The 22,636-nt window shown below is 43.8% G+C and overlaps 1 protein-coding gene across 2 annotated transcripts in view; it reads left to right on the plus strand.

The window, feature by feature from the left end:
- Window positions 1-22,636, plus strand: part of LRIG1 (leucine rich repeats and immunoglobulin like domains 1) — a 130,113-nt gene that overhangs the window by 40,207 nt on the left and 67,270 nt on the right. For both annotated transcript variants that reach the window (XM_039546645.1, XM_039546646.1), the window contains exons 2-3: window positions 13,824-13,895; window positions 18,424-18,498. In XM_039546645.1, the coding sequence (XP_039402579.1) occupies window positions 13,824-13,895; window positions 18,424-18,498 (147 nt within the window). The remainder of the gene's footprint in view (window positions 1-13,823; window positions 13,896-18,423; window positions 18,499-22,636) is intronic.

Here is a 22,636-nt window from a genome sequence, read left to right on the forward strand (position 1 = left end):
GGCTGGGGTCAGGACCAGGTGCAAGGGATGCAGCTGGGGGTGGGACTGGAGCAGAGCTGGGGAGGGGCCAGGTGGCGGCCCCTCCCTGCCCCCCTGTGGGGGCTAGCCCAGGCCCCGCCATGCACCCGGATGTTCCTTCACACGCCACAGTTCGGGGACTGTCTAGAGGGTTAGATCCAGACTTTGTGTCCTGCAGTGCTCTTGATTTGTGATTTATGCCATGCATATGAGTCCTTCACCCTCATTGCTTAAGAACATAGACACCGTCTCTCTCAAATCAGCCAGCAAGAGCTTCACATTCCTCAAAAATCTTTCTGACGGGCTGTGCAGTGGAGTACTGCGGAAAGTCCAGCTGTCTAGCTTGATTTTAAGATGGGTAGTTGTAAGATGCAAGCTAATGTTGAGGAGTAACTAAAACTTACGTTTCTGGGTATAAGCCGATCCCTCCTGGAGTCAGGAATGGATTTGTCCTCCACAGACATAGCTGTACAATTAGCCAGGCACGTTTTGAGACTTGTATTATTTCCCCGCTCCAGGCACCTTTTTCAGGAACACCAGGATGCGCTTAAGGGTCGGATTAAGCAAATTTCTGCATCGGGAGATATTTGCAGAGATGGCTGTTTTGTCTGATCTCTTAATAGCAGTTGTTGTAGAGGAGCCAATAAGATGGTGGTGCAACTAAAAATGAAAACTAATTCACACTGAGATGGGTGTCTGACATTCTTAGCTGAGCGTTGGAAGCATGCATGAGAGAAAGCATTAATTTGCTAAATAACTTGGCATGCCTGGCCTTGGTTGGTGCTGAAAGCGAATAATGTCTGGCTCTGGGACATGGTGACCCATTATGTTTTATTCCCTTCAGCTTTAGGGGGACAGGAAGTGATGTAAAACTAGTCTGCTATTTTAAAAAAGCAAGTGTCAAGCGCAGGAGAGGCACAGCAAACTGGCAGCACTTGTATTCTGAAGCTGTAGTAGAAATATCCGCCTGCTGTTTTTATAAGATTTGGTTTTTGCCTGACTAGTTTTAACCAGCGCATACATATCCCTTTGTGCTCTTTCCAAGTCGCATGTGTTTTGGGGGGGGCAGGGGGCAGATTAACTATTAATAAGAACAGAGAGAGAATGAAAGGATGAGTAAACACCTTCTTAACAAGTTCTCTGCCCTCTCCAAAGAATTAATGATTGATTGGTCTGGCTTTCACAGAACCAGGCGGAGCCTTTCAGACTCGGGGACTGGAAAAGGGATTGGCTAACGTACAGTCGTGTCCCACAAGCGCTCACTGAGCCCGTAGGTAGTAGCTTCAGCTCTGCTTGGCCAAAGTGAGTACAAGAGTAATATTGCTCAGGAGTAATCCATGCTCTACTAGATTGTAGATTTAGTTACAATGTTAATGGCTCTTGGGGTGAGAGGTCCTGTTTAGCATGGAGAACAGTGTCTTTAAACTACTGTGTTGAATGCCTCGTCCTCACTTGAATTTCATCAGTGGCTATTCATGCCCAGAAGTAGTAGTTTGCAGTTTAGATATGGGGCAGCCCTCCCAAAGTGAAAGGGGCATATTTTCACAGCTCCTGCTGATAATCAAGAATGCCTCACACCTCAGGTTGGTGCAGTCTCCTTCCTAAGGAGCCCATGAGAGCGTCACACGGTGCTTATGATGACCAATTTCCCCCCGTCTTTATTGGAAGGTGGGATCAGAAAAGCATACTGAGAATTTGTCATTTGCTCGATTGGTTTAATGTTGCAAACTTGTTCTTCTTTTTTTGGTTTTGGCCAACTGAAAGGCACCTGGAGTGAGCAGTGAATATTATAAACCCATTCCGCAGCTTCCTACATGCTGGGAGACTGTGTATGCACCAGTGGTGGCACTTATTAACTGCATCCTGGAAGTTGGACCCTGTGACCTCCTTTATTAAATGCATGTTTCCAAGAAATAAACGGAGGTGTGGAATGGGGGGAAAACTTTAGTTAAACATTCCGAAGTTAACAGAAATGCTTGGGCTTTATTGGCATTATGAAAGCATTTGAATCTCTGGGAAGTGCAGGACACATCATTTTCTAGCAGAAGGCTTATTTTAGAATATGGCTGTTGGATGTTAGTGCAGGGCTGCTGACCTGGGATGTTTATCTTAAACCACGAACACTCACGTTCAGAACAGTGTTCAGGGTGTGCTGAACTCTCCCCATCTGCATTCGACCAATAATCCTGCAGCTGGATTTTGGAAAGGTTATGATACGAGCTTTGGGATCTCTGCAATTGAACTTAATCATTATTGATTCCTCCAACCCCCTGCACATCTTAAAAAAACAAAAGGTTTAACATCATTTATCTTCAATAAGCAGCCATGGAGTTGCGCAATTTTACAGATGAAAATATTTGCTTTGCTGAAGTGCAGAGTTTTAACCTGTAGTCCAGTAAATCATATTTAATGTTGATTTATCAGTGCCCTGGTGTATTATATATTGGTTAATGGAGGTTTAGCAATTATGCTCAAAGACAGACAAGTACAGTATATTACATAGTTTTTAATCCTTAATAAATTGAGTTAGTATGTTAAATACACAGTTGGGATCCTTAATTGAAAATGTTGCTAGAAAAGTCTTCCCTCACATTGATCCACATAAGAAACATGCCAGTGGAACTAGGACTAATTTATGTAATATAATTAAAAAACAACAACCACCAACCAGACTGCACTTTCTGTCTTCTAGAGGTAGAATATTCTTTTAGAAATCTCTGTGGGGAGAAAAAAAATCTCTTGTCTGATCAACATGACAAGTTTGTTTATATATGGTAAGCACGTTATGGTTTTAGGACATGCCTTGTTTTGCTAATTAAAATGCCACTTAATGTCACAAAACAACACACATAGAGCATTCCATGTAGGTACAGAGGGTAGATGAAAAATGGAATTTCAAGTTCATTTGTGGATTAAAAAATCCTCCTCATCCCATTTCCTTCCCCCATTTCCCAGCTAGTCACGCGTGGCAAAACTAGCAGCCTGTAAGGGTACAGAAGAGAAGAATGAGAGGGGATTTGATAGCTGCTTTCAGCTACCTGAAAGGGGGTTCCAAAGAGGATGGATCTAGACCAGTGGTCCCCAATGTGGTGCCCGCGGGTGCCATGGCGCCCGCTGGGGCATTTATATGCACCCGCCTAGTGCCCAGCAGGGGACCTGCCGGGGACAGAGAACTCAGGCTTCGGGCGCAGTGTTCTCTGTTCCCAGCAGGTGCGGGGCCTGCCCAGCAGGGGAGAGAAGCCGAGGCCCCGCGCCTGCCGGGGACACAGAACTCCGGGGCTGCAGGCACTGGTGTTCTCGGTCCCTGGCTGGTGCGGGGCCCCACCTAGTGCCCAGCAGAGAAGAGAATCTGGGGCCCCGCGCCGGCTGGGGACAGAGTACTCCAGGGCTGCGGGCACCGGTGTTCTCTGTCCTTGCGGCTTTTCTCCGGCTTCTCTCTGGATTCATCGATTCTGTGATATTAAATATGTTTTTTTGTATTACAAAATAAGCCTTGAAAAATTGTTGGCGCCCGCCACGCTCTTCTGAAAACATGAATGTGCTACTGGCCACAAAAAGGTTGGGGACCACTGGCCTAGACTGTTCTCAGTGGTAGCAGATGATGGAACAAGGAGCAATGGTATATCAGAATATCAGGGTTGGAAGGGAAATCAGAAGGTCGCCTAGTCCAACCCCCTGCTCAAAGCAGGACCAACACCAGCTAAATCATCCCAGCCAGGGCTTTGTCAAGCCTGACCTTAAAAACCTCTAAGGAAGGAGATTCCACCACCTCCCTCGGTAACCCATTCCAGTGCTTCACCACCCTCCTAGTGAAAAAGTTTTTCTTAATATCGAACCTAAAGCTCCCCCACTGCAACTTGAGACCATTAGTCCTTGTTCTGTCATCTGGTACCACTGAGAACAGTCTAGATCCATCCTCTTTGGAACCCCCTTTCAGGTATAATGTCTCTATATCTCAGGTCTATACTTGAAATACTACAGCGACTCTGCTGTAGCACTGTAGTGTAGACGCTGCCTGTGCCCCAGGAGGGATTCTCCCGTTAGCATACGTACTCCACCTCTGCAAGAGAGGTGGTAGCCAGGTCAGTGGAAGAATTCAGTGCTGTCTATGCTGGGGGTTAGGTTAGTTTAACTGCACCACTTGGGGGTGGATTTTTCACATTCCTAAGCGATAGCTGAGTCGACCTAACTTTTTAGTGTAGACCAGGCCTCAGTTTTCTCATTTGGCACTTGATTCTGCTCCCATTCAAAATGAATGACAAAACTCCCATTGATTTCAATGGAATAGGATCGAGCCTTTGTGAAATAAGTAGAATATATTCACCTCGCTCATTGGAAAGTTGAAATTCAGGGTATGTCTAAACTCACCACAGCTGTAACGGATACACTTACTACAGTGATGGAAAGTGTTTTTCTGTTGCCCTAGCAAATCCGAGAGACAGTAGTTAGGTCAGCGGAAGAATCTTCTGCCCACCTAGCAGGGTTACGCTGGGGTTTAGGTCAGCTTAATTACATCACACAGGATGTGAAATTTTTCACAGCCCTGAGCAATGTTAATTAAGCCAACCTAATTCTGTAGTGTAGCTGTTTGTAATCCTCAGAGATCCTCAGAAACTTTGCACATAGATTGAAGCTTATTTTTATGTCAGTGCTAATTCTTTTTAAAAGAATGTTCCTTAAAATACTTGGGGAATCACTTAATGGGACACTTCTAAAAATCATATCCATGAAAACAAATCCATACTAGTTTGCTTAAGACTGTTAAAAATGAATGAATTTCGAGATCTTGGGTTCTATGCAAATATAGTTTGATATTATTTAACAAAAGGTTTTTGTTTTTTTTGTCTTTGTAAGTCACTGAAAATTTTATTTTCCCCTTCTCTCTGGGAGAATTGATAGCTCATAGATTCTTTAAAATTTCCAGCTGCCTCAAGCATTGTGCAAGTGGATCGCACAGTGCTGGTGATTGTTTACCGGATTTGCATGCACCAATGTCTTTGCATGCCAAATATGTGCTGTCCTTCTCTTGTGGGTGAAAACAGTTGCACTTGCAAAGTGGCAGGGGAAAAACTCAGGCCGAGACTTGTCCCCTAAAGTTGTTTAAATATGCTGAAGATATTTCATATTTTCTTAAATTGTGAGTATCAACTGTGTTAAGTTAAATTGTAGTACAGTACATTGGATTCCAGCTGTGTGTTTTTTTAATTTATAATAATTTGCATTTGAAGATTTTCATTAGTGACTGAATATAACTGCAACAGGTATTGCTTCTTTGGTAATCATTCTACATTAATTTCCATTTAATCAGTATTATTGTTAGTCATTGCTCAGAAGGATTCACAGAGCACTTGTTTGGTAGCTGGATGGCTTCTAATGGTTTGTCTTCACTGCAAGGTTAACTTGTGATTATAACTCAAGCATTGACTTTAAGTTGATTCACAAAAACTTTCATTCAAGTGTGGTGCTGCTATTTAGTCGAGTTGGCTGTCATGGGGGGCAGGGGGGTATAGGCTAACGCTCAGGTGAGCACAACTCGTCAGCTGCTATTCCAAATGCTCTTAGTTGTGGATGCAGGTTAATGCCACTCAGATGCTGCTAGACTTCCAATGTCTTCCCACAATTCCCCAGCTGTTCCCACTCCTCGATCTCTAGGTACAGCTGGCGTGCTCTTAGCAAAGCATAGTATGCTTGTCATGGCAACAAGCCTCTGCTGAAATACGTGTCCCTGCCTCACCTGTTCTGTATCAGCCTCCTTTTTTTTCCAGAATGAGGGTCACATGGATTGTGCTAATGCCAGCATTTGGCACAGACCAGTTTGAATGGAGAGTTGCCAGACTAACCCCACTTCCAGGCACGTACCCAGAAAAGACAGGCAAACTTTGACTGGAAGCTCTTTGGGGCAGGGGCTAGCTTTTTCTGTGTTTCTACAGTGCCTATCACAGTGGGGTCTTGATGTATGACCAGGGCTCCTAGGCTCTACCTTCATACAGTTATTAATAATTTCCCCCATAAGAGACTGCAAAATAATTCACGGAGTGGCTCAGTTTACTGCAGTGCTAAGAACCAGGGCAAGGATGGCAGCTTGAGTGTTGTTTTGCATTGTGGCTGTTCTCACTCGAGGAAGGCTAACATGAGGGAAATAACTGGAGTGCAGGTCAGTTGAGTTAACTTCGCAGCAAAGACAAACCCTTAGTATTTTTCCTTCCTGAATAGAGTTTAAAGACTATTATGGGACAAGCCTGAATTTTAGAACAGTGACTTGTCAGTGCTGACCTGGCTTACAGAATGCTTAGCTGTGGATCAAAAGACATCAACGTGACATGCTTTGTATAGTGATGCTTATTTATACGAACACAGTAGACTATAGACACTTGGGAATGATACAGTTCATTTACACAGTGTATTTTATTTTAATACGTGGGCCTGGGACTTAACTTGACAGAAGCCATTTGAAAGATTGAAAAACTTAGTTACCATTGAAAAGTCAATAAAGAAAAACTGCTATATATACACATGGCTGTGTCAATTACAACTTTTGAAGGAGCTTGACTTATTTTATCCCTGGAATTGAGGGTGCCCTAAGGTTGTAATGTAATGATTATTTAAAAAGTTTAGAAGATAGGAATTTCCAGAATGGGTTGGACCAGTGGTCCATATGTTCCAATATCCTGGTTCTGACAATACAAGACGCTTCATTTTTTGCCTCAATCTCTGCTGCAGAAAGCAGTTAAGGAATAAAAAGTTCTTCCCAACCCTGGAGGATGGCTTATGTGGCTCCCTCGAGTTACCACTATCTCTAGAGGTAGATGGGTAAATCTGGCTCAGTTGCACATTCTCCCATGCAGTGCTGCTGTCAGGATCTGCACGAGTTACAACAGCCTCTAGGCTGCTTTAATTTATAGCAGGGGAGCGAACTGGATGCTTGGCTTGCCTGGGTTGGGGGAGCACAAAAGTGGTCTTCTAAAGCTACATTTGAAAAATCCTCCACCCCAGAACACCCCCGAGATGCTTTTAGGCCTTATCAGCTGTTGACATTTTTAGGGGGCTGGAAAAAGTATTGTTACCCCTCATTATCCTGGCTAGATGGGTAGTAAGTTGAACTTTGAGTTTCTCCAGTGCAGGGGATTCTACAGCCTTTCCTGGAATTTATGAACTGGTTTAAATTCAAGCAGGCTCTGTTCTACAGTTGCTTGTCTTCAGAAACAGGAACCCCTCCCCCAGCCTGTCCCCAGTAAATCTGCTTCTTTTGCTTTTCATATCCAACCAATTGTGTGTTGTGCGGTAAAGCATCTAGAGACATTTGGGAATGGGGTGGGGGGTGTCTGTTGAATATACTGTGGACTAGGCAGCTATCTTTCAACAGATTAGCAAGAGGAATTTCTATTGCAGGGCTCAATTGTTTAAGGCTCTCCGCTCCTTTTGTGCGTGAACAGTGAAAAGTTGTGTTATGACAACGGTTGACCAAATGTTTAATGAAAGCCGCAGCTGGCAGTAACAGAGTTCCCAGACATTCTCCCTTTCTCTCCTGCCTATCACTGCAAGGTGCAGATATAGTTTGGACCCAATCTGCTTCACTGACAGATAAATGGTTTTGACTTAAGAATCTGAAGCTCTAACCGCACTGAGCAAAATTCTGATGCCGCTGTGGATTGTACAGGCTGGAAATCATTTGTGTGTTTGTTAATTTGTTCAGCAAACAAGCCAATAATTTCTATTTTGAAAGGAAGGGGTTTTTTTTTGTTTTGTTTTTGTTTTTTACATGTAAGCAGTGTGAACAAAGCACACTATGAATGCTGCTGCGTTAGCACCTTGATTGCCCCTTGGGATGTGTGGAAAGAGAATTTATATAGCATTCTCCGGCTGAGCAAAGTCGTGCAGCTCCATGGAATTTGGTCTCCTTTAAAGGAGGCCTTCATTGGTAAAACTGACTTTGGAATGTGCAGCGTTATTATGGCACTTAAAGAGCATGGGAGGAGGTTGAGAATCAGGATGTGTACCTGATTATTTAGCCAGGATTCCGCGCCCCAACTCAGATATACACTGTCATCTTTTTAGTCACGTTTACAAAGTTCAGTGGCCCGCAGTGCTATTTTACAGTCCCAAATAAAGGCAAACACTACTGGATGGTTCAAAGACAAAGTGGACAAATACACATAGAAGGCCCCTCCTGCGTCAATTGAACATAGTCCCAATTCTTGATCATGCCTCCTTTAGTGACAGGTATGGACAAAGTTTACATACCAGCACATCGCTGGATTAGCCGATAAAAGGAAGAAATGAAGAACTTGTAATAGTTAAATCTAAAGCATAAAACGGTTGCAGAGCACTGCACGAGGCTTACATAAAGCCAAGCTAGCTTTTCTTAGTTCGGTTGCTAAGATTCCTGTTTCGATTCCAACAGGAGACTAAGTCATCAACAAGTTGAATTTTAGTAGCAACCCACTGACTAATCACAGTGGTTGAACTCATTCTCCAGACAATATTCTGGAGTTTGTGGCCACCGGGTTCTGGCTTCTTGGGGATACATGAAACAGTGTAACTGTAGATGATATTCACATAAGGCTAGTGTGTTGCAGCTGCTTGATCCAGAGCTGACAGGTAACTTGGCTAGTGCTTTAGGGGCATGCTGGGTGCAGATTTTTTTAGTAATAAGAAATCTTAAAACATAAGGCAGAAATATTTGCGCAACACAAAAGCCATTTAGCAATTGCATAGTTCGGGCACTGCATTAGACAAAGGAATTCCTCATGGGGAAAAAAACCCTGCTTGCTCCCTCCCAGCTGTGGTATATTAGAAACTTGATCATTTATACTAATTGGAGAACTGTTTCTCTGGCACTTAGGACCAGTGTTTCTGATCCTGGCACCCCATGCCACTCATATTCTCCTGCTGCTCTGTGTGAAGTTGATTTGGAGAGGATCAAAGCTAATGGTGAATTAACAAACAGTAGCCTGGGCTTTTTTTTGTTTGTTTGTTTTTTTGCATTTAAACTGATCTTTAAACTGCAGGGAACATTGTCTTCCTCTTCCTTTATTTGCATTCCAGGAGCACCTAGAAGCTCCCTACCAAGCTTGGAGCCTAATTGCGCTAGGCACGGAACAAACTGAGACAGTCCCTACCTTGATTTTATTTACAATCTAAATAGACAAGACAAGCGAAGGGTGGCAGAGGGAACAGGAGCAGAGAGGCGAAACGGCTTGGTTACACAGCAGGGCAGAGCCAAGAACAGAACCCAGGTGTCCTGACTCCTAATGTAGTGCCCCTACCTACTGAATCATACTGCGTCTCTTTAGCATTCGCATGTTCTGACCGAAGTGCCATATACTCTGTATCAAGGAGCTGAATTTTGGAACCAAGCCCCCTTGGGCTATTGATGCTGCAGACTAGAAAGTCTCCGGTATCTTAACATAAATTAAAACAGTGATGATCTTGCTGGAATACAGCATATGAAAATGAGTAGTACAATTGGAGCAGGAACTCCTGTGTTATTTAGTTTGATATATTCCATTTATTTTACGCTGACCTCATATTTTCAGTGTTTAATGGGCTGCAGGTTTCTGTATCGATAATGCAGAACTGCATCGTATAGATGAGGTCAGCAGGAAGATGGAGGTTTGGGTAGGTAGGGTAGGGTGAATTGAGTCTTGGGCACCTAGGGAGGCATGCAAAGCTGGGATAATCAGACATTACCATTAACTGAATGTTTCTGCTAGTGACCAGCAGTAAAATAGTTAACAAAGTTGACATTTCAGTTGTCTTGTAGATTTCAAAATTGGAAGCCGAAAGTATTGAACATGGATGGTTCACATGTGTTGTTTCAGGTTGTCTGGAGACTCAAGAAGATAGCACTGCCTTGATTTACCCTTGGTTCCTGTTTTTCAAATTGTATTTCATAGCCTGTGAAAACCAACCAAACAACAAATTTAGATATTGGTGCCTGAATTCGGCAGTGCGGGGTGGAGTTGGTAAATTCCATGGCTGTGGTTGGAATAGGCAAAAAACTGTTATGACACAAGAATAGCCAGAAATTTGTGTGATGGCTCTGAGAGTCTTCAGATCTCTGGAACCATAACAACAATGTAAAACAGGGATCGGCAACCTTTGGCACACAGCCTGCCAGGGTAAGCCGGGCCGGTTTGTTTACCTGCCCTGTCTGCAGGTTTGGCCGATCGCAGCTCCCTCTGGCCACGGTTCGCTGCTCCAGGCCAATGGGAGCTGCAGGAAGCGGTGGCCAGTACGTCCCTCAGCCCGCGCCGCTTCCCGCAGCCCCCACTGGCCCGGAGCAACGATCCATGGCCAGTGGGAGCTACGATCGGCCAAACCTGTGGACGTGGCAGGTAAACAAACTGGCTCGGCCTACCACAGGGCTTACCCTGGTGGGCCACGTTGCAAAGGTTGCGGATCCCTGATAAGATTACCCTTAGTCACCTTAACCTGTGAGCCTGAGAAGCTTTAACCTGCTGAGATCTTTGCTTTCGTGTCATCATGATTAAGTGTTTGAAGCACTGATAGAGGCAGCAGAAGCTCCTTTCCCTTCCCAGGTGTGCTGAGTATCCGAGTTTTTAAAGGCCAGGTACACTCACAGGGAGGAGATATTTTGCATTCACGACTAAAGACTAAAATGTTGCGATCACAGAATTACCCTTTAACCGCTGTTGGGAAAACAAAATGTGTCACATAGTGAAAATGATGCTTCAGCTAAACAAGAAAGCCCCTGCCTTTTCCATGTGATATTCCTCTGTAATGTTTTCGGCCTGCTTTCCCCATCTGTAATATGGAGATGATACTTCCTTGTGTCAGAGGGGTGGTTTCATGTTTGCAGAGAGCTTTGAGATCCTTGCACAGAAGGTACGTTATAAGTAGAAAGTATTAGAACATTGATTTTTATGATTTTGTCTCTTTGCAGAATGTGATTTTTGTAATACACAGCACACTAATAATGGGTATAGAATGAAACTATGCTGGCTGGCTGCGTTCATGAATTTAGAAGCTGCTTAGCTGCAAAAACAAGTTCATAGGAATTAGGAGGATTGCAGGCTTTGTCCCCGAATCTGTATGCTGCTTGGGGAGGGGTGCAGAGGTCTGCTTGCATGGAGCAACTTTAAGGATTGAGCCTTAGTGTATGTCTTGACTGCAAAATTAGTCCAGCCTGTTACTCAGGTGTTGCCCCTAGCCCACCCATCCACACACATCACTCCCACCTGAGCTTAGTGGAACTTTCAGATGAGCTGGTAACTCACCAACTGGAATGAGGATGCAGGCTAAATAACTCCAGTGCTGATAATCTTCCAGTGCCTTCCTACCATCTTCCTGCCCCCCTTCCGTATGCCCCAAAGGGCAGACACGTTCTCTTGCAACTCACTGGGAAGGAATCAGAGAGCAGCGCAGCTTACTGCAAAGCAAAGAACCCTGGAGCCCTAGCACCGCCAGTGAGGACGTGGTAACTCAACTGTGGCTTGGCAGGGTGGATGCTCACCCCCGGTCTACGCTAACCCCGGCATGCAGACCTGGACGCTGATTACGCAGGCTACTTCTGCAGTGAAGACACGCCCTTAGAAGCAAATGCTTTACCATGAGTCTATTTCAACCCTTGCCTTCTGAAGAATTGACAATAAAGTTCCATAGACCTTTTGTATCTGTATCAGTCTCTAGCTCTGCAATGTCAGATCTTCATCTACCCAAGGTCCTGATACTGGCTACAGAGGAAGGATGGTCCAGTAGCTAGGGCACTAGCCAGTGGGTAACCTGAGTTTAATTCCTTACTCTGCCACAGATTTCTGGTGTGACCTTGGGCATGTCACTTAGCCTCTCTGTGCCTCAGTTCTCCATCTGTACATTGGGGCTAATGGCATGTCCCTACCTCCCAGGGGGTTGTAAAGATAAATATACTATATTGTGAGGTGTTCAGATAATACAGCAATGGGGCGGGGGCCATGGTAGAAAGATATATTCTCATTTATACCAAGCCCTTTATTCTGTCAGAAGAGGGTAAAGTGGTCTTAGTGTACATTGCCATCCACCCCAAGAAGGTTTCCCTTAGACTGTGTTTCTGCTAACCCAGTGGTAGCACCAATAGGAATGTTTCCCCAAAATTCCCTAGTGTAGAACATGCCTCAGATGGCTTTCTTTTTCTGTGTGAGGCCTGTAGGATGTTCTCTATTGAACGCTCCTTTTTGGTCTGTACTCAGGGCACAGACAAGCTCAAACCTGATTTTTGCCTTGTGGTTTTTTTTAAAAAAAGGTTGTAATATAATCTCTGGACAAATTGCACTTTAATTGTAGTTGTGCTATGAATATGGACTTGGCTTTCAAATGTTACTCTTAGTTTAAACTGTAGTTTGACTTTTATTTAGATAAACGTCGTTGAGTTCATAGTGAAATGGATATCTGCGCTAGGCTAGTATTGATTTAAAGGTCTCCTGAGTGTTTTAAAAGACGGTAGGAGCGTACAGGACAGCATATTTTTAAAATAGATGCTTATATGATATTTCAGACCTAGATACTAGTGTAGCTATTAAGGATCTACACTGTGCTGTTGATAGGCATTGTCCTCTTTCACAGCAGGTATTTGCAGAAGATTGCATGTTTCATGCTAGCCAAAGAAGACTTTCGAAGTAGTGCAACTTTTCCATGTGTGAGGGGCAAATTACACAGTTCCCAGTGAGCAATTGAGCATTCTGAGCAGCTGAATTTTGGGGGGGTTATCTAAACCTAAGGCATCAACCTTTTTGGGTCAGATTCAGAGGCGGGATATGGACAGTACAAACTCCAGACCAGCGAGGATGTAACCTCCATGCAGAGGAGGCAAAAGGCCTGGGTTGTAACAGGAGTAATAGCCTAAAGCAGGCTGTTGAATGATGTAAAACTAAAACAGGCCCCCTCATATTTATCTTATATCTCCGGGCACTTGCTTTTTTCCTGCTACAACCCCACCTATCTGCCTCTTCCTTTTGTATGTTATGCTTGTAACAATTTACCAACACCACCTGCATCATATTATTTAGCCCCCATTTGAGTCTTGCACATGGTTAGTTGATTGGGTTTTAATCAGCATTTACTCTACCAGTAAGTCCTCCTTACCTGAATTCAGGCAGGTTTTACCTGTAATGTGGGGTTTGCTGATCATGCAGCTGTGGGAATGGAACTTGGGGAGTTGAGGGTTTCACAAAGCTGTAGCAAAGCGTAGTTCTTTAGAACTGGTGCCATGTATTTGTTTTCTCACACGATGTTGTTCATTAATTGTTCTAGTCTGCCCAAGGGTTATTCACTGCAATGGTGGTGAGTGTTTGCGCAACCATATTCCCAATAATTTGGCACAATTGTGGATGAAGTACATGCAGCACCATGTAGTGAGTTCCAGGCCGAAGTCTATGGTAAAAAGGAACCATTCAGACATATTGATGGATGTAGCCTTGTTAGAAAATGTATTGTACGTACTGAGACGATGATTCACTAATATAATGCACAGGGAAATGACCTGTTTATCTGCGATCAGTAGCTTGGTTATGAATAACCAATAAGAAAACAATAAACTTAAATGTATCCTATTAAGACAAATTAACTGCATATATTAATATGAATGGAGGAAAACCTAGGGAATACCTGTGTATGTTCTGCTAGTAGACACAAAATATTTGGCTCTATTACTCAGCAGAAAGTTTCCCTTCCCCCTCCACCCGATTTCTTAAGTGCTCTTGTAAAACAGCAGATCATCTCACAATGCAATCCAGAATAATAAAGATGACCCGGTTTTGCTGAGCACAGTGACTGTAGTTTGCTGATCCCACTGTCTCTTATTTTAACAGAAACCTGAGCTACAACAAGTTGACGGAGATCGATCCTTCTGCCTTTGCAGAGCTGCCGAACTTACGGGAAGTGTAAGTATTTTTTCCAAGGCTTTAATTGCATTCTTGCCAGGATGGCTCATGGAGCAATAGGAAACTGTATACAGTTTCCCAAGACACCCCTTAGTTGACTTGCATCAGCAGATCGGACTTGGTGTATTTTTCGTACTGTACCTGTGTGCTACCTTTTCTGTAAATCAGTCAATTAGTAGAACACAACATCTCAATTAAACTGGCGTGCAGCTATTGGAAATCATTGGTGTTTGCCTCACTCTCTACTTCATGCATGGCTCTGTGGGAGTAGTTCAGTTAACGCACCTGAGCGCACACACGACTCTGCTGAAAGACTATCCCTGCAGCAAGGCAGAACAGACTGAGCCGTGACATCTGATGCCAGCCTAACCCAAATCTCCCAGGAAACAAAGGTGTAGTGTAATGGACAAGAAAGCACTTAACTCTGTCTCTTCCTGCCTCTGGAGTTTGTATTGCTTTTGGAACCAGTACAAATTTTGTTTGCAGTCTGCTTTGAGAACCTAAAACGATGGGTTTTGTTTCATGTTTTGGGGGGGAGGGGAGGGACTGGTGAAGGACAGAGTACTAGTAAAAGAGATCCCCTCTTCACAGATGATATTATCAGAAGGAATTTCGACCCTGGACTTGCAAGCTCTCGTAACTCCGATCTCTGTAAACATTCAACTGGTTAATGCCCAGGTTGCTGCTCTGATTGTCAGATGTTATTAGCACGTCCATGGGCTCTGACTTGGGGTAGTGAAAAATGAAAGTGACTCAATGTCTTCAGTGGTAGGTTGAGGTAATGGTCTTTCATTAGAATGTTAAATTACTGGCATACTTGAGGTTTGGTTTCTGTTGGAAAAGCTACTGATGCCCCCTGGGAAGCTGGGGAAACATTTCCTTTTAGAAATGTCACTGCGCACTGTAGGAATTATGTGTTTCTTCTTGTCCTTCATCCCTTTTCATTAAGCATTAGCTCTTGTGCCTGATCCTGATGTCTTCAGACTGCCAAAACAATTTACATCAGCTGGAGTCTTGTCTGACTGATGCCTGCAGGATTGGACCTTACAGATGAACCTGCTACTTCTCCTGCCTAATCTTCTGGGGCTCTCCTAATTACAGAGCAGTCAGTTATTAAGTAACAGGTTTGTGATTTTAGGTGAGGAATATGCAGCAAGAGGAGCTGGAGTGCTCTGAAACAAGCATGATTATTTATAAGAGCAACAATGAGAAAAAGAAAGAGATACAGATGAGCAGTAATGGTTTCTATATAATTACACTTTCCGACTTAATTAAACTCTGGAAAGCCTTAAATTGCTCAGGGTGTAGAGAATAGAGCCACAGAGCCAGTCCCACTGGTCTTGTGTCACTGAATGTTACCCTAACACGATAGTGGCTTGGTGGTGGTTTTATATATGAAAGTACCTGAAGACATATGACCTCAGGGGCTGGCTGGGGTTGTGAAGATTGGAAGCTTGGCACCTCAATTCTTACTGCTTATATTGCACCCGGTGAGGATGGGGCTCCATTGCGCTAGGCGCTGTACCAATACAGAGTAAGAGAGTCTCTGCCCCGAAGAGTTTACCACCTAGAAGGGGGGAAGGGATGCAGCACACAAGCAAAGTGAAGGAAGACCCTTCGCATGCCTCAGCCCATCTCTCAGTGGTCTCTCAGTGAATCAAGACAATAATTGAGATCTGGGAGCGTTATCTCTGATTGAGCCACTTTGCTGGGATAGACATAAAAGAGTGTTGCCAAATTAAAAATCACACTGAAGTGAGAGAACTGTTTGCATATTGTTGTTACAAGTCAGCAAAAAAAAAATTGTTTACAAAACAGGATTAATTTAAATTTCCTCTATCTCTTCCCATCCTGCACAAAGGATGGCACCGGTCCACTTCTCTTCTACACCCTCTGCTCATTACAAGTTGCTTTGCTCCTTCTGGTAGACTTCTGATATTTGAGTCTAGGTCAGGTGTAGTTTTGAAGCAGCTGCAAGAAAGATTGCTCCTCTCATTCCTTTGGAGGGGTCCACCTTTTGCCTAGTGGGGGGTGTCAGGTATTTGTGTTGCATTATTATTAATTTTCAGCAGCCATCGTAAGGACCCTTCTGCATGTTTTCAGAAAGGATTTTTTGCTAAGTGCAGCCGTGCATTGGCCTTTTAACTTCACATTATAGCAGAGTCCTTCAGTCCATGCAGAGGAATAGTTTTAGGAGGGGCAGGGTGGGATTGTATAAATAGGAATCTAGAAAGATTGTAACAAGAGACCCTGTGAAATTCTGCATCATGGAGGGGGCTCCTGGACCCCCAGGGGGTGTCACTCTTGCAATGAGTGCTACCCCTTGCTCTGTCTTGGCAGTGGCATGGCTGTAATTGCTTCAGCATGGTCAGGGGGAAGCAAACAAGATGGCCAAGAAATTAGGTAATTTTGCAGCAGCCAGACAAGCGGCTGTTATAGTAATTAATTGACTAATTCACCATACAAAGAAGGGCTCTTTAAATTGAGGAAGAGCTGGTCACAAGACACGGATCTGCTTTCACTCAGAGAAATGCTTCAGATATTAGGCTATGGAAGAGACATTTCTGTATCTGATAGCTCAGTAGTGCAGTAGTAGCAAAACCTCCTCCTTAATTGTTGTTGGCTCTGTAGAACAGTAGCTGATGGGTAATGTTCTTCAGAAAGAGTGCAGGTATCCTGATCAGAGCAAATGTTCGCTAGACATGTGACAGATGTGTAAATAGTTAGTTACCTGTTTTGAATTATTTAAAGTTATTGTATTCAACGTTGTTTTTTTTTAATTAATGGGATTAAGGCAACAAAATGGTGGCTTGTGGGCCTTTTTTGAACTACTTGCATGACACTTTTAACATACCATCCTGGCTTTTCCTAGGTGTGTCCCTGCAGAGAGGCCTAGTGGACAGAGCACTGAGCACTAGGTTTCAGGAGACCTGACTTTTACTCCCAGCTCTGGTACTGACTTTCTGGGAGACCTTAGGCATGTCACTTCCCCCTTCCTGTACCTCTGAGACCCCATCTGTGAAATCAGGATAATGATACTGACCCCCTTTGGAAAGCGCTGTGAGATCTGTGGATGAAAAGTGCCAGATAAGAGCTAGTCGTGCTCTTCAGTTTCTAAAGCAGCCAGTATCCTGCTTCCTGCCTGAGAGTAAGAATCAAGGTGACACGTCAGTGTGGGGAGGAACTCAATGTTTGTAGCAGAGATGAAGCCTACAGGTGTGGTAGGAGAGCTGGCCTGGGAGCCAGGAGATCTAGGATTAATTCCTGGCTCTGCCATGGACTTCCTGTGTGACCATGAACACATTACTAGTCACTGGGTATATAAGTGTTCGTAGGACTGCGGCCTGACTCTTTCTCTCTCCCTCTGATCCTCATCTTGGATGGAGCTTCTCCCACTTAATCTCGAGGAGGCTCTGGTGCTTACACCTGGTCCACACAAAGTTTTTATGAATTTATCCAAACTAATTTTTTTATCGAAATGGCTAAAGTGGTACAGCCACTGGTGCGGTCACAATCCTACTGGCATAGAAGTGCCTTATACTATAATTCATTCCCCTAAATGTACAGGAATGAGTTTCACCAGTATAATCACCAATATAACTGCACCCACACTAGCGGCCTATACTTGTACTAGTTTTGAACCAGTATAGTTAAAATGGTATAAAAATTGTGTATAGACGAGCTCTTTGGGGGTAGGGGCTTCTCCTACTATGTGTGTGTATCACGTGGATGCTGATCACAACTGAGGCCTATGGGTGCTTCTGCTGGATGAGTAGGGGGGAGGGATAGCTCAGTGGTTTGAGCATTGGCCTGTTAAATCCAGGATTGTGAGTTCAATCCTTGAAGGGGCCATTTAGGGATTTGGGGCAAAAATCTGTCTGGGGATTGGTCCTGCTTTCAGCAGGGGGTTGGACTAGATGACCTCCTGAGGTCCCTTCCAACCCTGATATTCTATGACTCTATGAAATGCTGCTGATGGTCATGAGGTCAGGCTTCTGTTCCCAGCTGTGCCACAGACTCCATCTCTCCGTGCCTCTGGTTTCCCATTGTAAAATGCAGCTAACGATGCATAACTCACCTGAGGTGTCACAAGGTTGAATTTCACCATAGTAGGTGGTTGTGCACCGCCTAGCACAAAAAGGTGCACATATAATTATCCTCCCTCAAGGTCAGCTCCCATTAGCTTCCGTGGAAGCTGAGCCGGGTGGGTGGGGGCTGCTCCATTAAGCGCTCACAGGTTGGTATGGTGTTCAACAAATGCTTTTCAGCATGGTGGCTCTCGAGTGTGTAGAAGGGGGTTTAACCTGACGTGCTTTTGGTAGTGACTTTGAGATAGGAACGGCAGATACAGCAAACACCTGAACGTGGAAACATTTGCCCAATGATCAGACTTGAAGGCAAGTTACGCTCCTGATGACAGGTATTTAGCTGGGCATTCATACAAAACACCTAACTCAGGCCAGATCAAGCTAGTACATACTTCATTGTGAGCTGCTTGTTTAAACAATTTAATTTTTGTTTGTTCCAGACGCCTGAGTAACAATGAGCTGACAGCAATTCCATCCCTGAGATCTCCTTCTTCCCACATCGTCTCCCTCTACCTGTAAGTCATTGCTCCAGCATGCCTGTTCTTTTTGCTTTCAGCAATCGGCTGTCATTTACAGGGTGGTTTAAAGTGTTACTGACGGAACGCCAGTTCCAATGCTGCCAGCTCTTGTGCTTTTATGGTGAGTCTCATGATAATGTGGTGGTTCTACTTAAAGCCCAAACTCCAGGAGTTAGGAGAACCTCAGCTCTTATTAAAGCAAATCTCTAGCCTGCGTGATTGCAGAGAAATGCTGGAAGATGTGACCTGAATTGCACCCTAAAGGCTAAAATCCAGAAGGCAAATAAAAAGAAACCAAAATTAATTAATTTATTTAAAGAAATCTCATTTGTTTGAGCCACTCGTGATTTTGAGAGGCCTGACTTTTGACCCTGGGGATGGCAGTAATACTGCAATTCAGAGGCATGGAAGAAAGCATTTTGGGAGCTGTAAGCATCATGCAGGATTGTCACAATCGCTCTGTGTAGTAAGACCGATTTCAAATAAGGTGGAGCTCCCCAAAGCTTTCAGCCCCTGAGTCACTGGAGAGAGAAGAATGATGAGTAGGAGCATTCAGAACAGCTGCCTTTTTATGAGCATTTATGTAACTAAACTGGACATGCATCTTCAGTTAGCAAACATTGGTATGAAAGTCTGAAACGTAACTTCTCAGGCGTGGAGGTATTTCTGTGTCCCACTAGCGACGGCTGGGATTACACATCTTAAAGGCTGTGTAAAGAGAAACTTAGCCCGCTGCCCAAAACCTGCTTCCTGCATCCTAAGTCAACTCTAAAATTTGCCCAGGGAGCGATCCAGCCAGCTAAATCAGCAGTAAACCCAGCAGCATCCTTTATCGATACCTTTGTGTCTTACGCTTTAACCTTGGGTTTGCCTCTCCTGTGTTTACTTTTAAAAAACGAAACAGAATCAATAGGCAGCGCTGAGGGGACTTGGTTTTAAAATGCTGTTAATCAGATTGCTGCTTGAGTCTGTAGCTCTGAGATTTGTGCTGGCAGTGAGCCCTGGGTTCTGAAGGCAAAGCACGCCTGCTGAATGCCCCGTCTCCCTTTTTACGTTAACTCTTTCCAAGGTCAAGAAGGAGCTGTGACTCTTGGCTGAGCATGGACTAGAAAGACAGTATTGTAGAAGGATGGTGTGGCTCTAACACACCCCTACTTTGTGTAAATGAAGCATGAGGTAGCTTGTGTTAGCATTGGTGTAGCATTCAAAGGCCAAATGAAAACCTTGCAATGCTAGGGTGAATTACCTCTCAGAAATATTATCTTATGGAGTCATCCAAAATAGGCAGCCTCCCTTTAGCATCTCAACAGAGCCTATGGAGATGCCTCCAATTTACCAGAGGGCTCAATGGCCCAGTTCTGCTCAGCAGTGGAGCTGCTCTGGATTTCAGTGGCTGTGGCTGAGCAGAATTTGACAGTGAGACTCGAAGCTTTGGTTGCTACTTCGGACTGTTTCCCTTCCTTCATCCTGACACCTATAGAGGAGTTGCTAGACTGGAACCGGCTTAGACGAGTGGCCCATTCTGTCTCTGAGGGTCTGTCTACACTGCAGTTAAAAACAGATGGCTGGCCTGTGTGAGCCGACTCGGGGTCAGGATGTTCAGGCTAAAGGACTGTTTAATTGCGATGTAAATGTTTGGGCTCGGGCTGGAGCCCGAGTAATAGCCTGAACCTCATTTCTCTCCCCCCCCACCCCCGGTGCTTCATCTCTGCCTGATAATGACAAGATGCTTCATTAAGAGATCTGGTAATCCCTCTCATCATAGAATCATAGGACTGGAAGGAACCTTGAGAGGTCATCTAGTCCAGTCCCCTGCACTCATGGCAGAACAATCATGGAATAACCTACCCATAGCAGAAATTTATTCCTAACCCTATCAGTTGGTGGGTTGGTATGTGCCCATAGACATGAAGGTTTATACCCCCAGCCCTTTCTTTTTTTTTTAATGTGGATGTTCTCATTATCCATATAAATGTCTAACGCTTTTATCTTTGCAAGTTTTTGGCCTCATTGATATCCTGTGGCCATAAATTCCACAGGTTAATTATGTGTTGGATAAAAATCATTTCTTTCCATCAGCTGCCTTTCATTCGATTTCATTGACTGTTCTTTGCTGTTGTATTAGGAGAGGGTAAATACAAGCACCTGATTTTATCTTCTCTGTACAATTTATTATTTTCTATTCCTGTATCATGTTCGCTCTTCTTTTTTTTTTGTTTTTTTAAAGAGTGGGACTCTTTATACACCTCTACCCCGATATAACATGACCCGATATAACATGAATTTGGATATAACGTGGAAAAGCAGTGCTCCGGAGGGGGGCGGGGGGAGTGGGGCTGCGCACTCCGGTGGATCAAAGCAAGCTTAATATAACGCGGTTTCACCTATAATGCAGTAAGATTTTTTGGCTCCCGAGGACAGCGTTATATTGGGGTACAGTATTTTAATCTCTGTTCTCATGAAAGTCTTTCTAGGCCTCTAATCCTTTTCGTTGGCCATCTGCGGATCTCTTCTGTTTATTGGACCAGGTGGGGATGGGAGATAACATTATAATGCCATTATAACAAGTTATCAATGTTATTTCCTATCCTATCTAAAAGATCTGCTCTAGGAATTACTTTGGGGAAGTTCCGTGGCCTGTGTAATGCAGCAGGTCAGTCTAGTTGATCACAGTGGTTCCTTCTGGTCTCAGAATCTATGAATCTCTGAGTTCTGTAGACGCCTTAAGATTTGGGCTTTTTTTTGCTTGTGCTGTATATGGAACAGGAGTTACCCACAGTGACTCTCAGATGGTTACAGTTAATGTAGAACCAGCAATGTTCATGAGCAGCAGCTTCCATTGTGCATTACCTTGCATTTGTAAACACTGGTGTGTATCTCTTCCCCCTTCACACTAGCTGCTGCTCTGCCTTTTCCACCAGTGTCTGTACCACTAGGTGATTTCCCCTCCAGGGCCAAGGCAACTGTGAAGGCTTTGAAGCAACCTTGCTCTGCTGACAAAAATTACATTTGTATTACTTAAAGCAAGTGCAGAATAAAGTGAAACAAGTTGGCTCTGTTCCTGCCCTTCCATTAGGCTGTGTAAAAAATATGTAAAGCAGAAGAGCTTCCTCCCGGTCTCAATTCAGTTTGAGTAACTTAGCTTAAAATTGGCAGCCACATCTCTCTTTTTTGGCATGAGGTGAGTTTAGTTTTTATTTGAGATATGGTTCCTTTGAAATGTGGATACTAAGATCTCATATTCGGGTTTAGTGCACGTTTGCACATACTATGTAGGGGCAAAGCACTCTGCTGTTATCACCAGTCCTGGATCTGTAGAGAGACCGTCAACGAAATGGGTCAGCAATCACTTCTGGTTACAGGAAGCATGAGAAGGTGCTGGCTGGTTTATACCTCAGAAGTTGTGGATTGAAAGTTTGCATATAAATTGCCAGCTTTCTTTAGCTGCCATACATAAATTACTCCCAATAGTTAGAGTTATGCTGCCTCTCTGCAATAAGGATCTTATTGTTTAGTCCATTTAGGAGAATCCTGCAGGCAGTTGCATTTCGTTTTAAGTTTTTATCACAGGCAATAAATGATCTAAAACGATGTTTTAAATGACCTGTGTTAATTGACGTTACTAACCAGTTGATTAACCATTAGAATAGATTACCAAAGGAAGAGAGACATTCTCCATCACTTGGAATCTTTAAATGAAAGATATGCTTTAGTTCAGCCACAAATTATTGGACTTCATGTAGGAATTACTGGATTAAAACATTGGCCAGTGTTATGTAGGAAGTCAGACTAGATGATCATAGTGGTCTCTTCTAGTCTTAAAATCTGTAAATCTATAATTGGGAATGTTGCACAGGTCAAACCCAGAGCGAAAATTCAGAATGAAGATGGTCATTTTGTCCTGTAAGAGAGAAACTGGATTATGCTTAAGTGTGTGGCATAGCCGCGTATCCCTTCTTTTAAAGAAAAATAAATATATTCCTGTTTTTTTAAATGTTTGCAAATGTTTGAAGTGTGTTTACCTCAGAAACCTCTCAAGTAGATTGTGCATTGCATCAGTCTGAGTATTTTCCAGAAGCACATGAATGTATTATAAGAGCAGTGCTGTCATTCTAACAACCCTTTTGAATGGATT

This window comes from Mauremys reevesii, linkage group 7, assembly GCF_016161935.1.
Source record: "Mauremys reevesii isolate NIE-2019 linkage group 7, ASM1616193v1, whole genome shotgun sequence".
Taxonomy (NCBI): domain Eukaryota; kingdom Metazoa; phylum Chordata; order Testudines; family Geoemydidae; genus Mauremys; species Mauremys reevesii.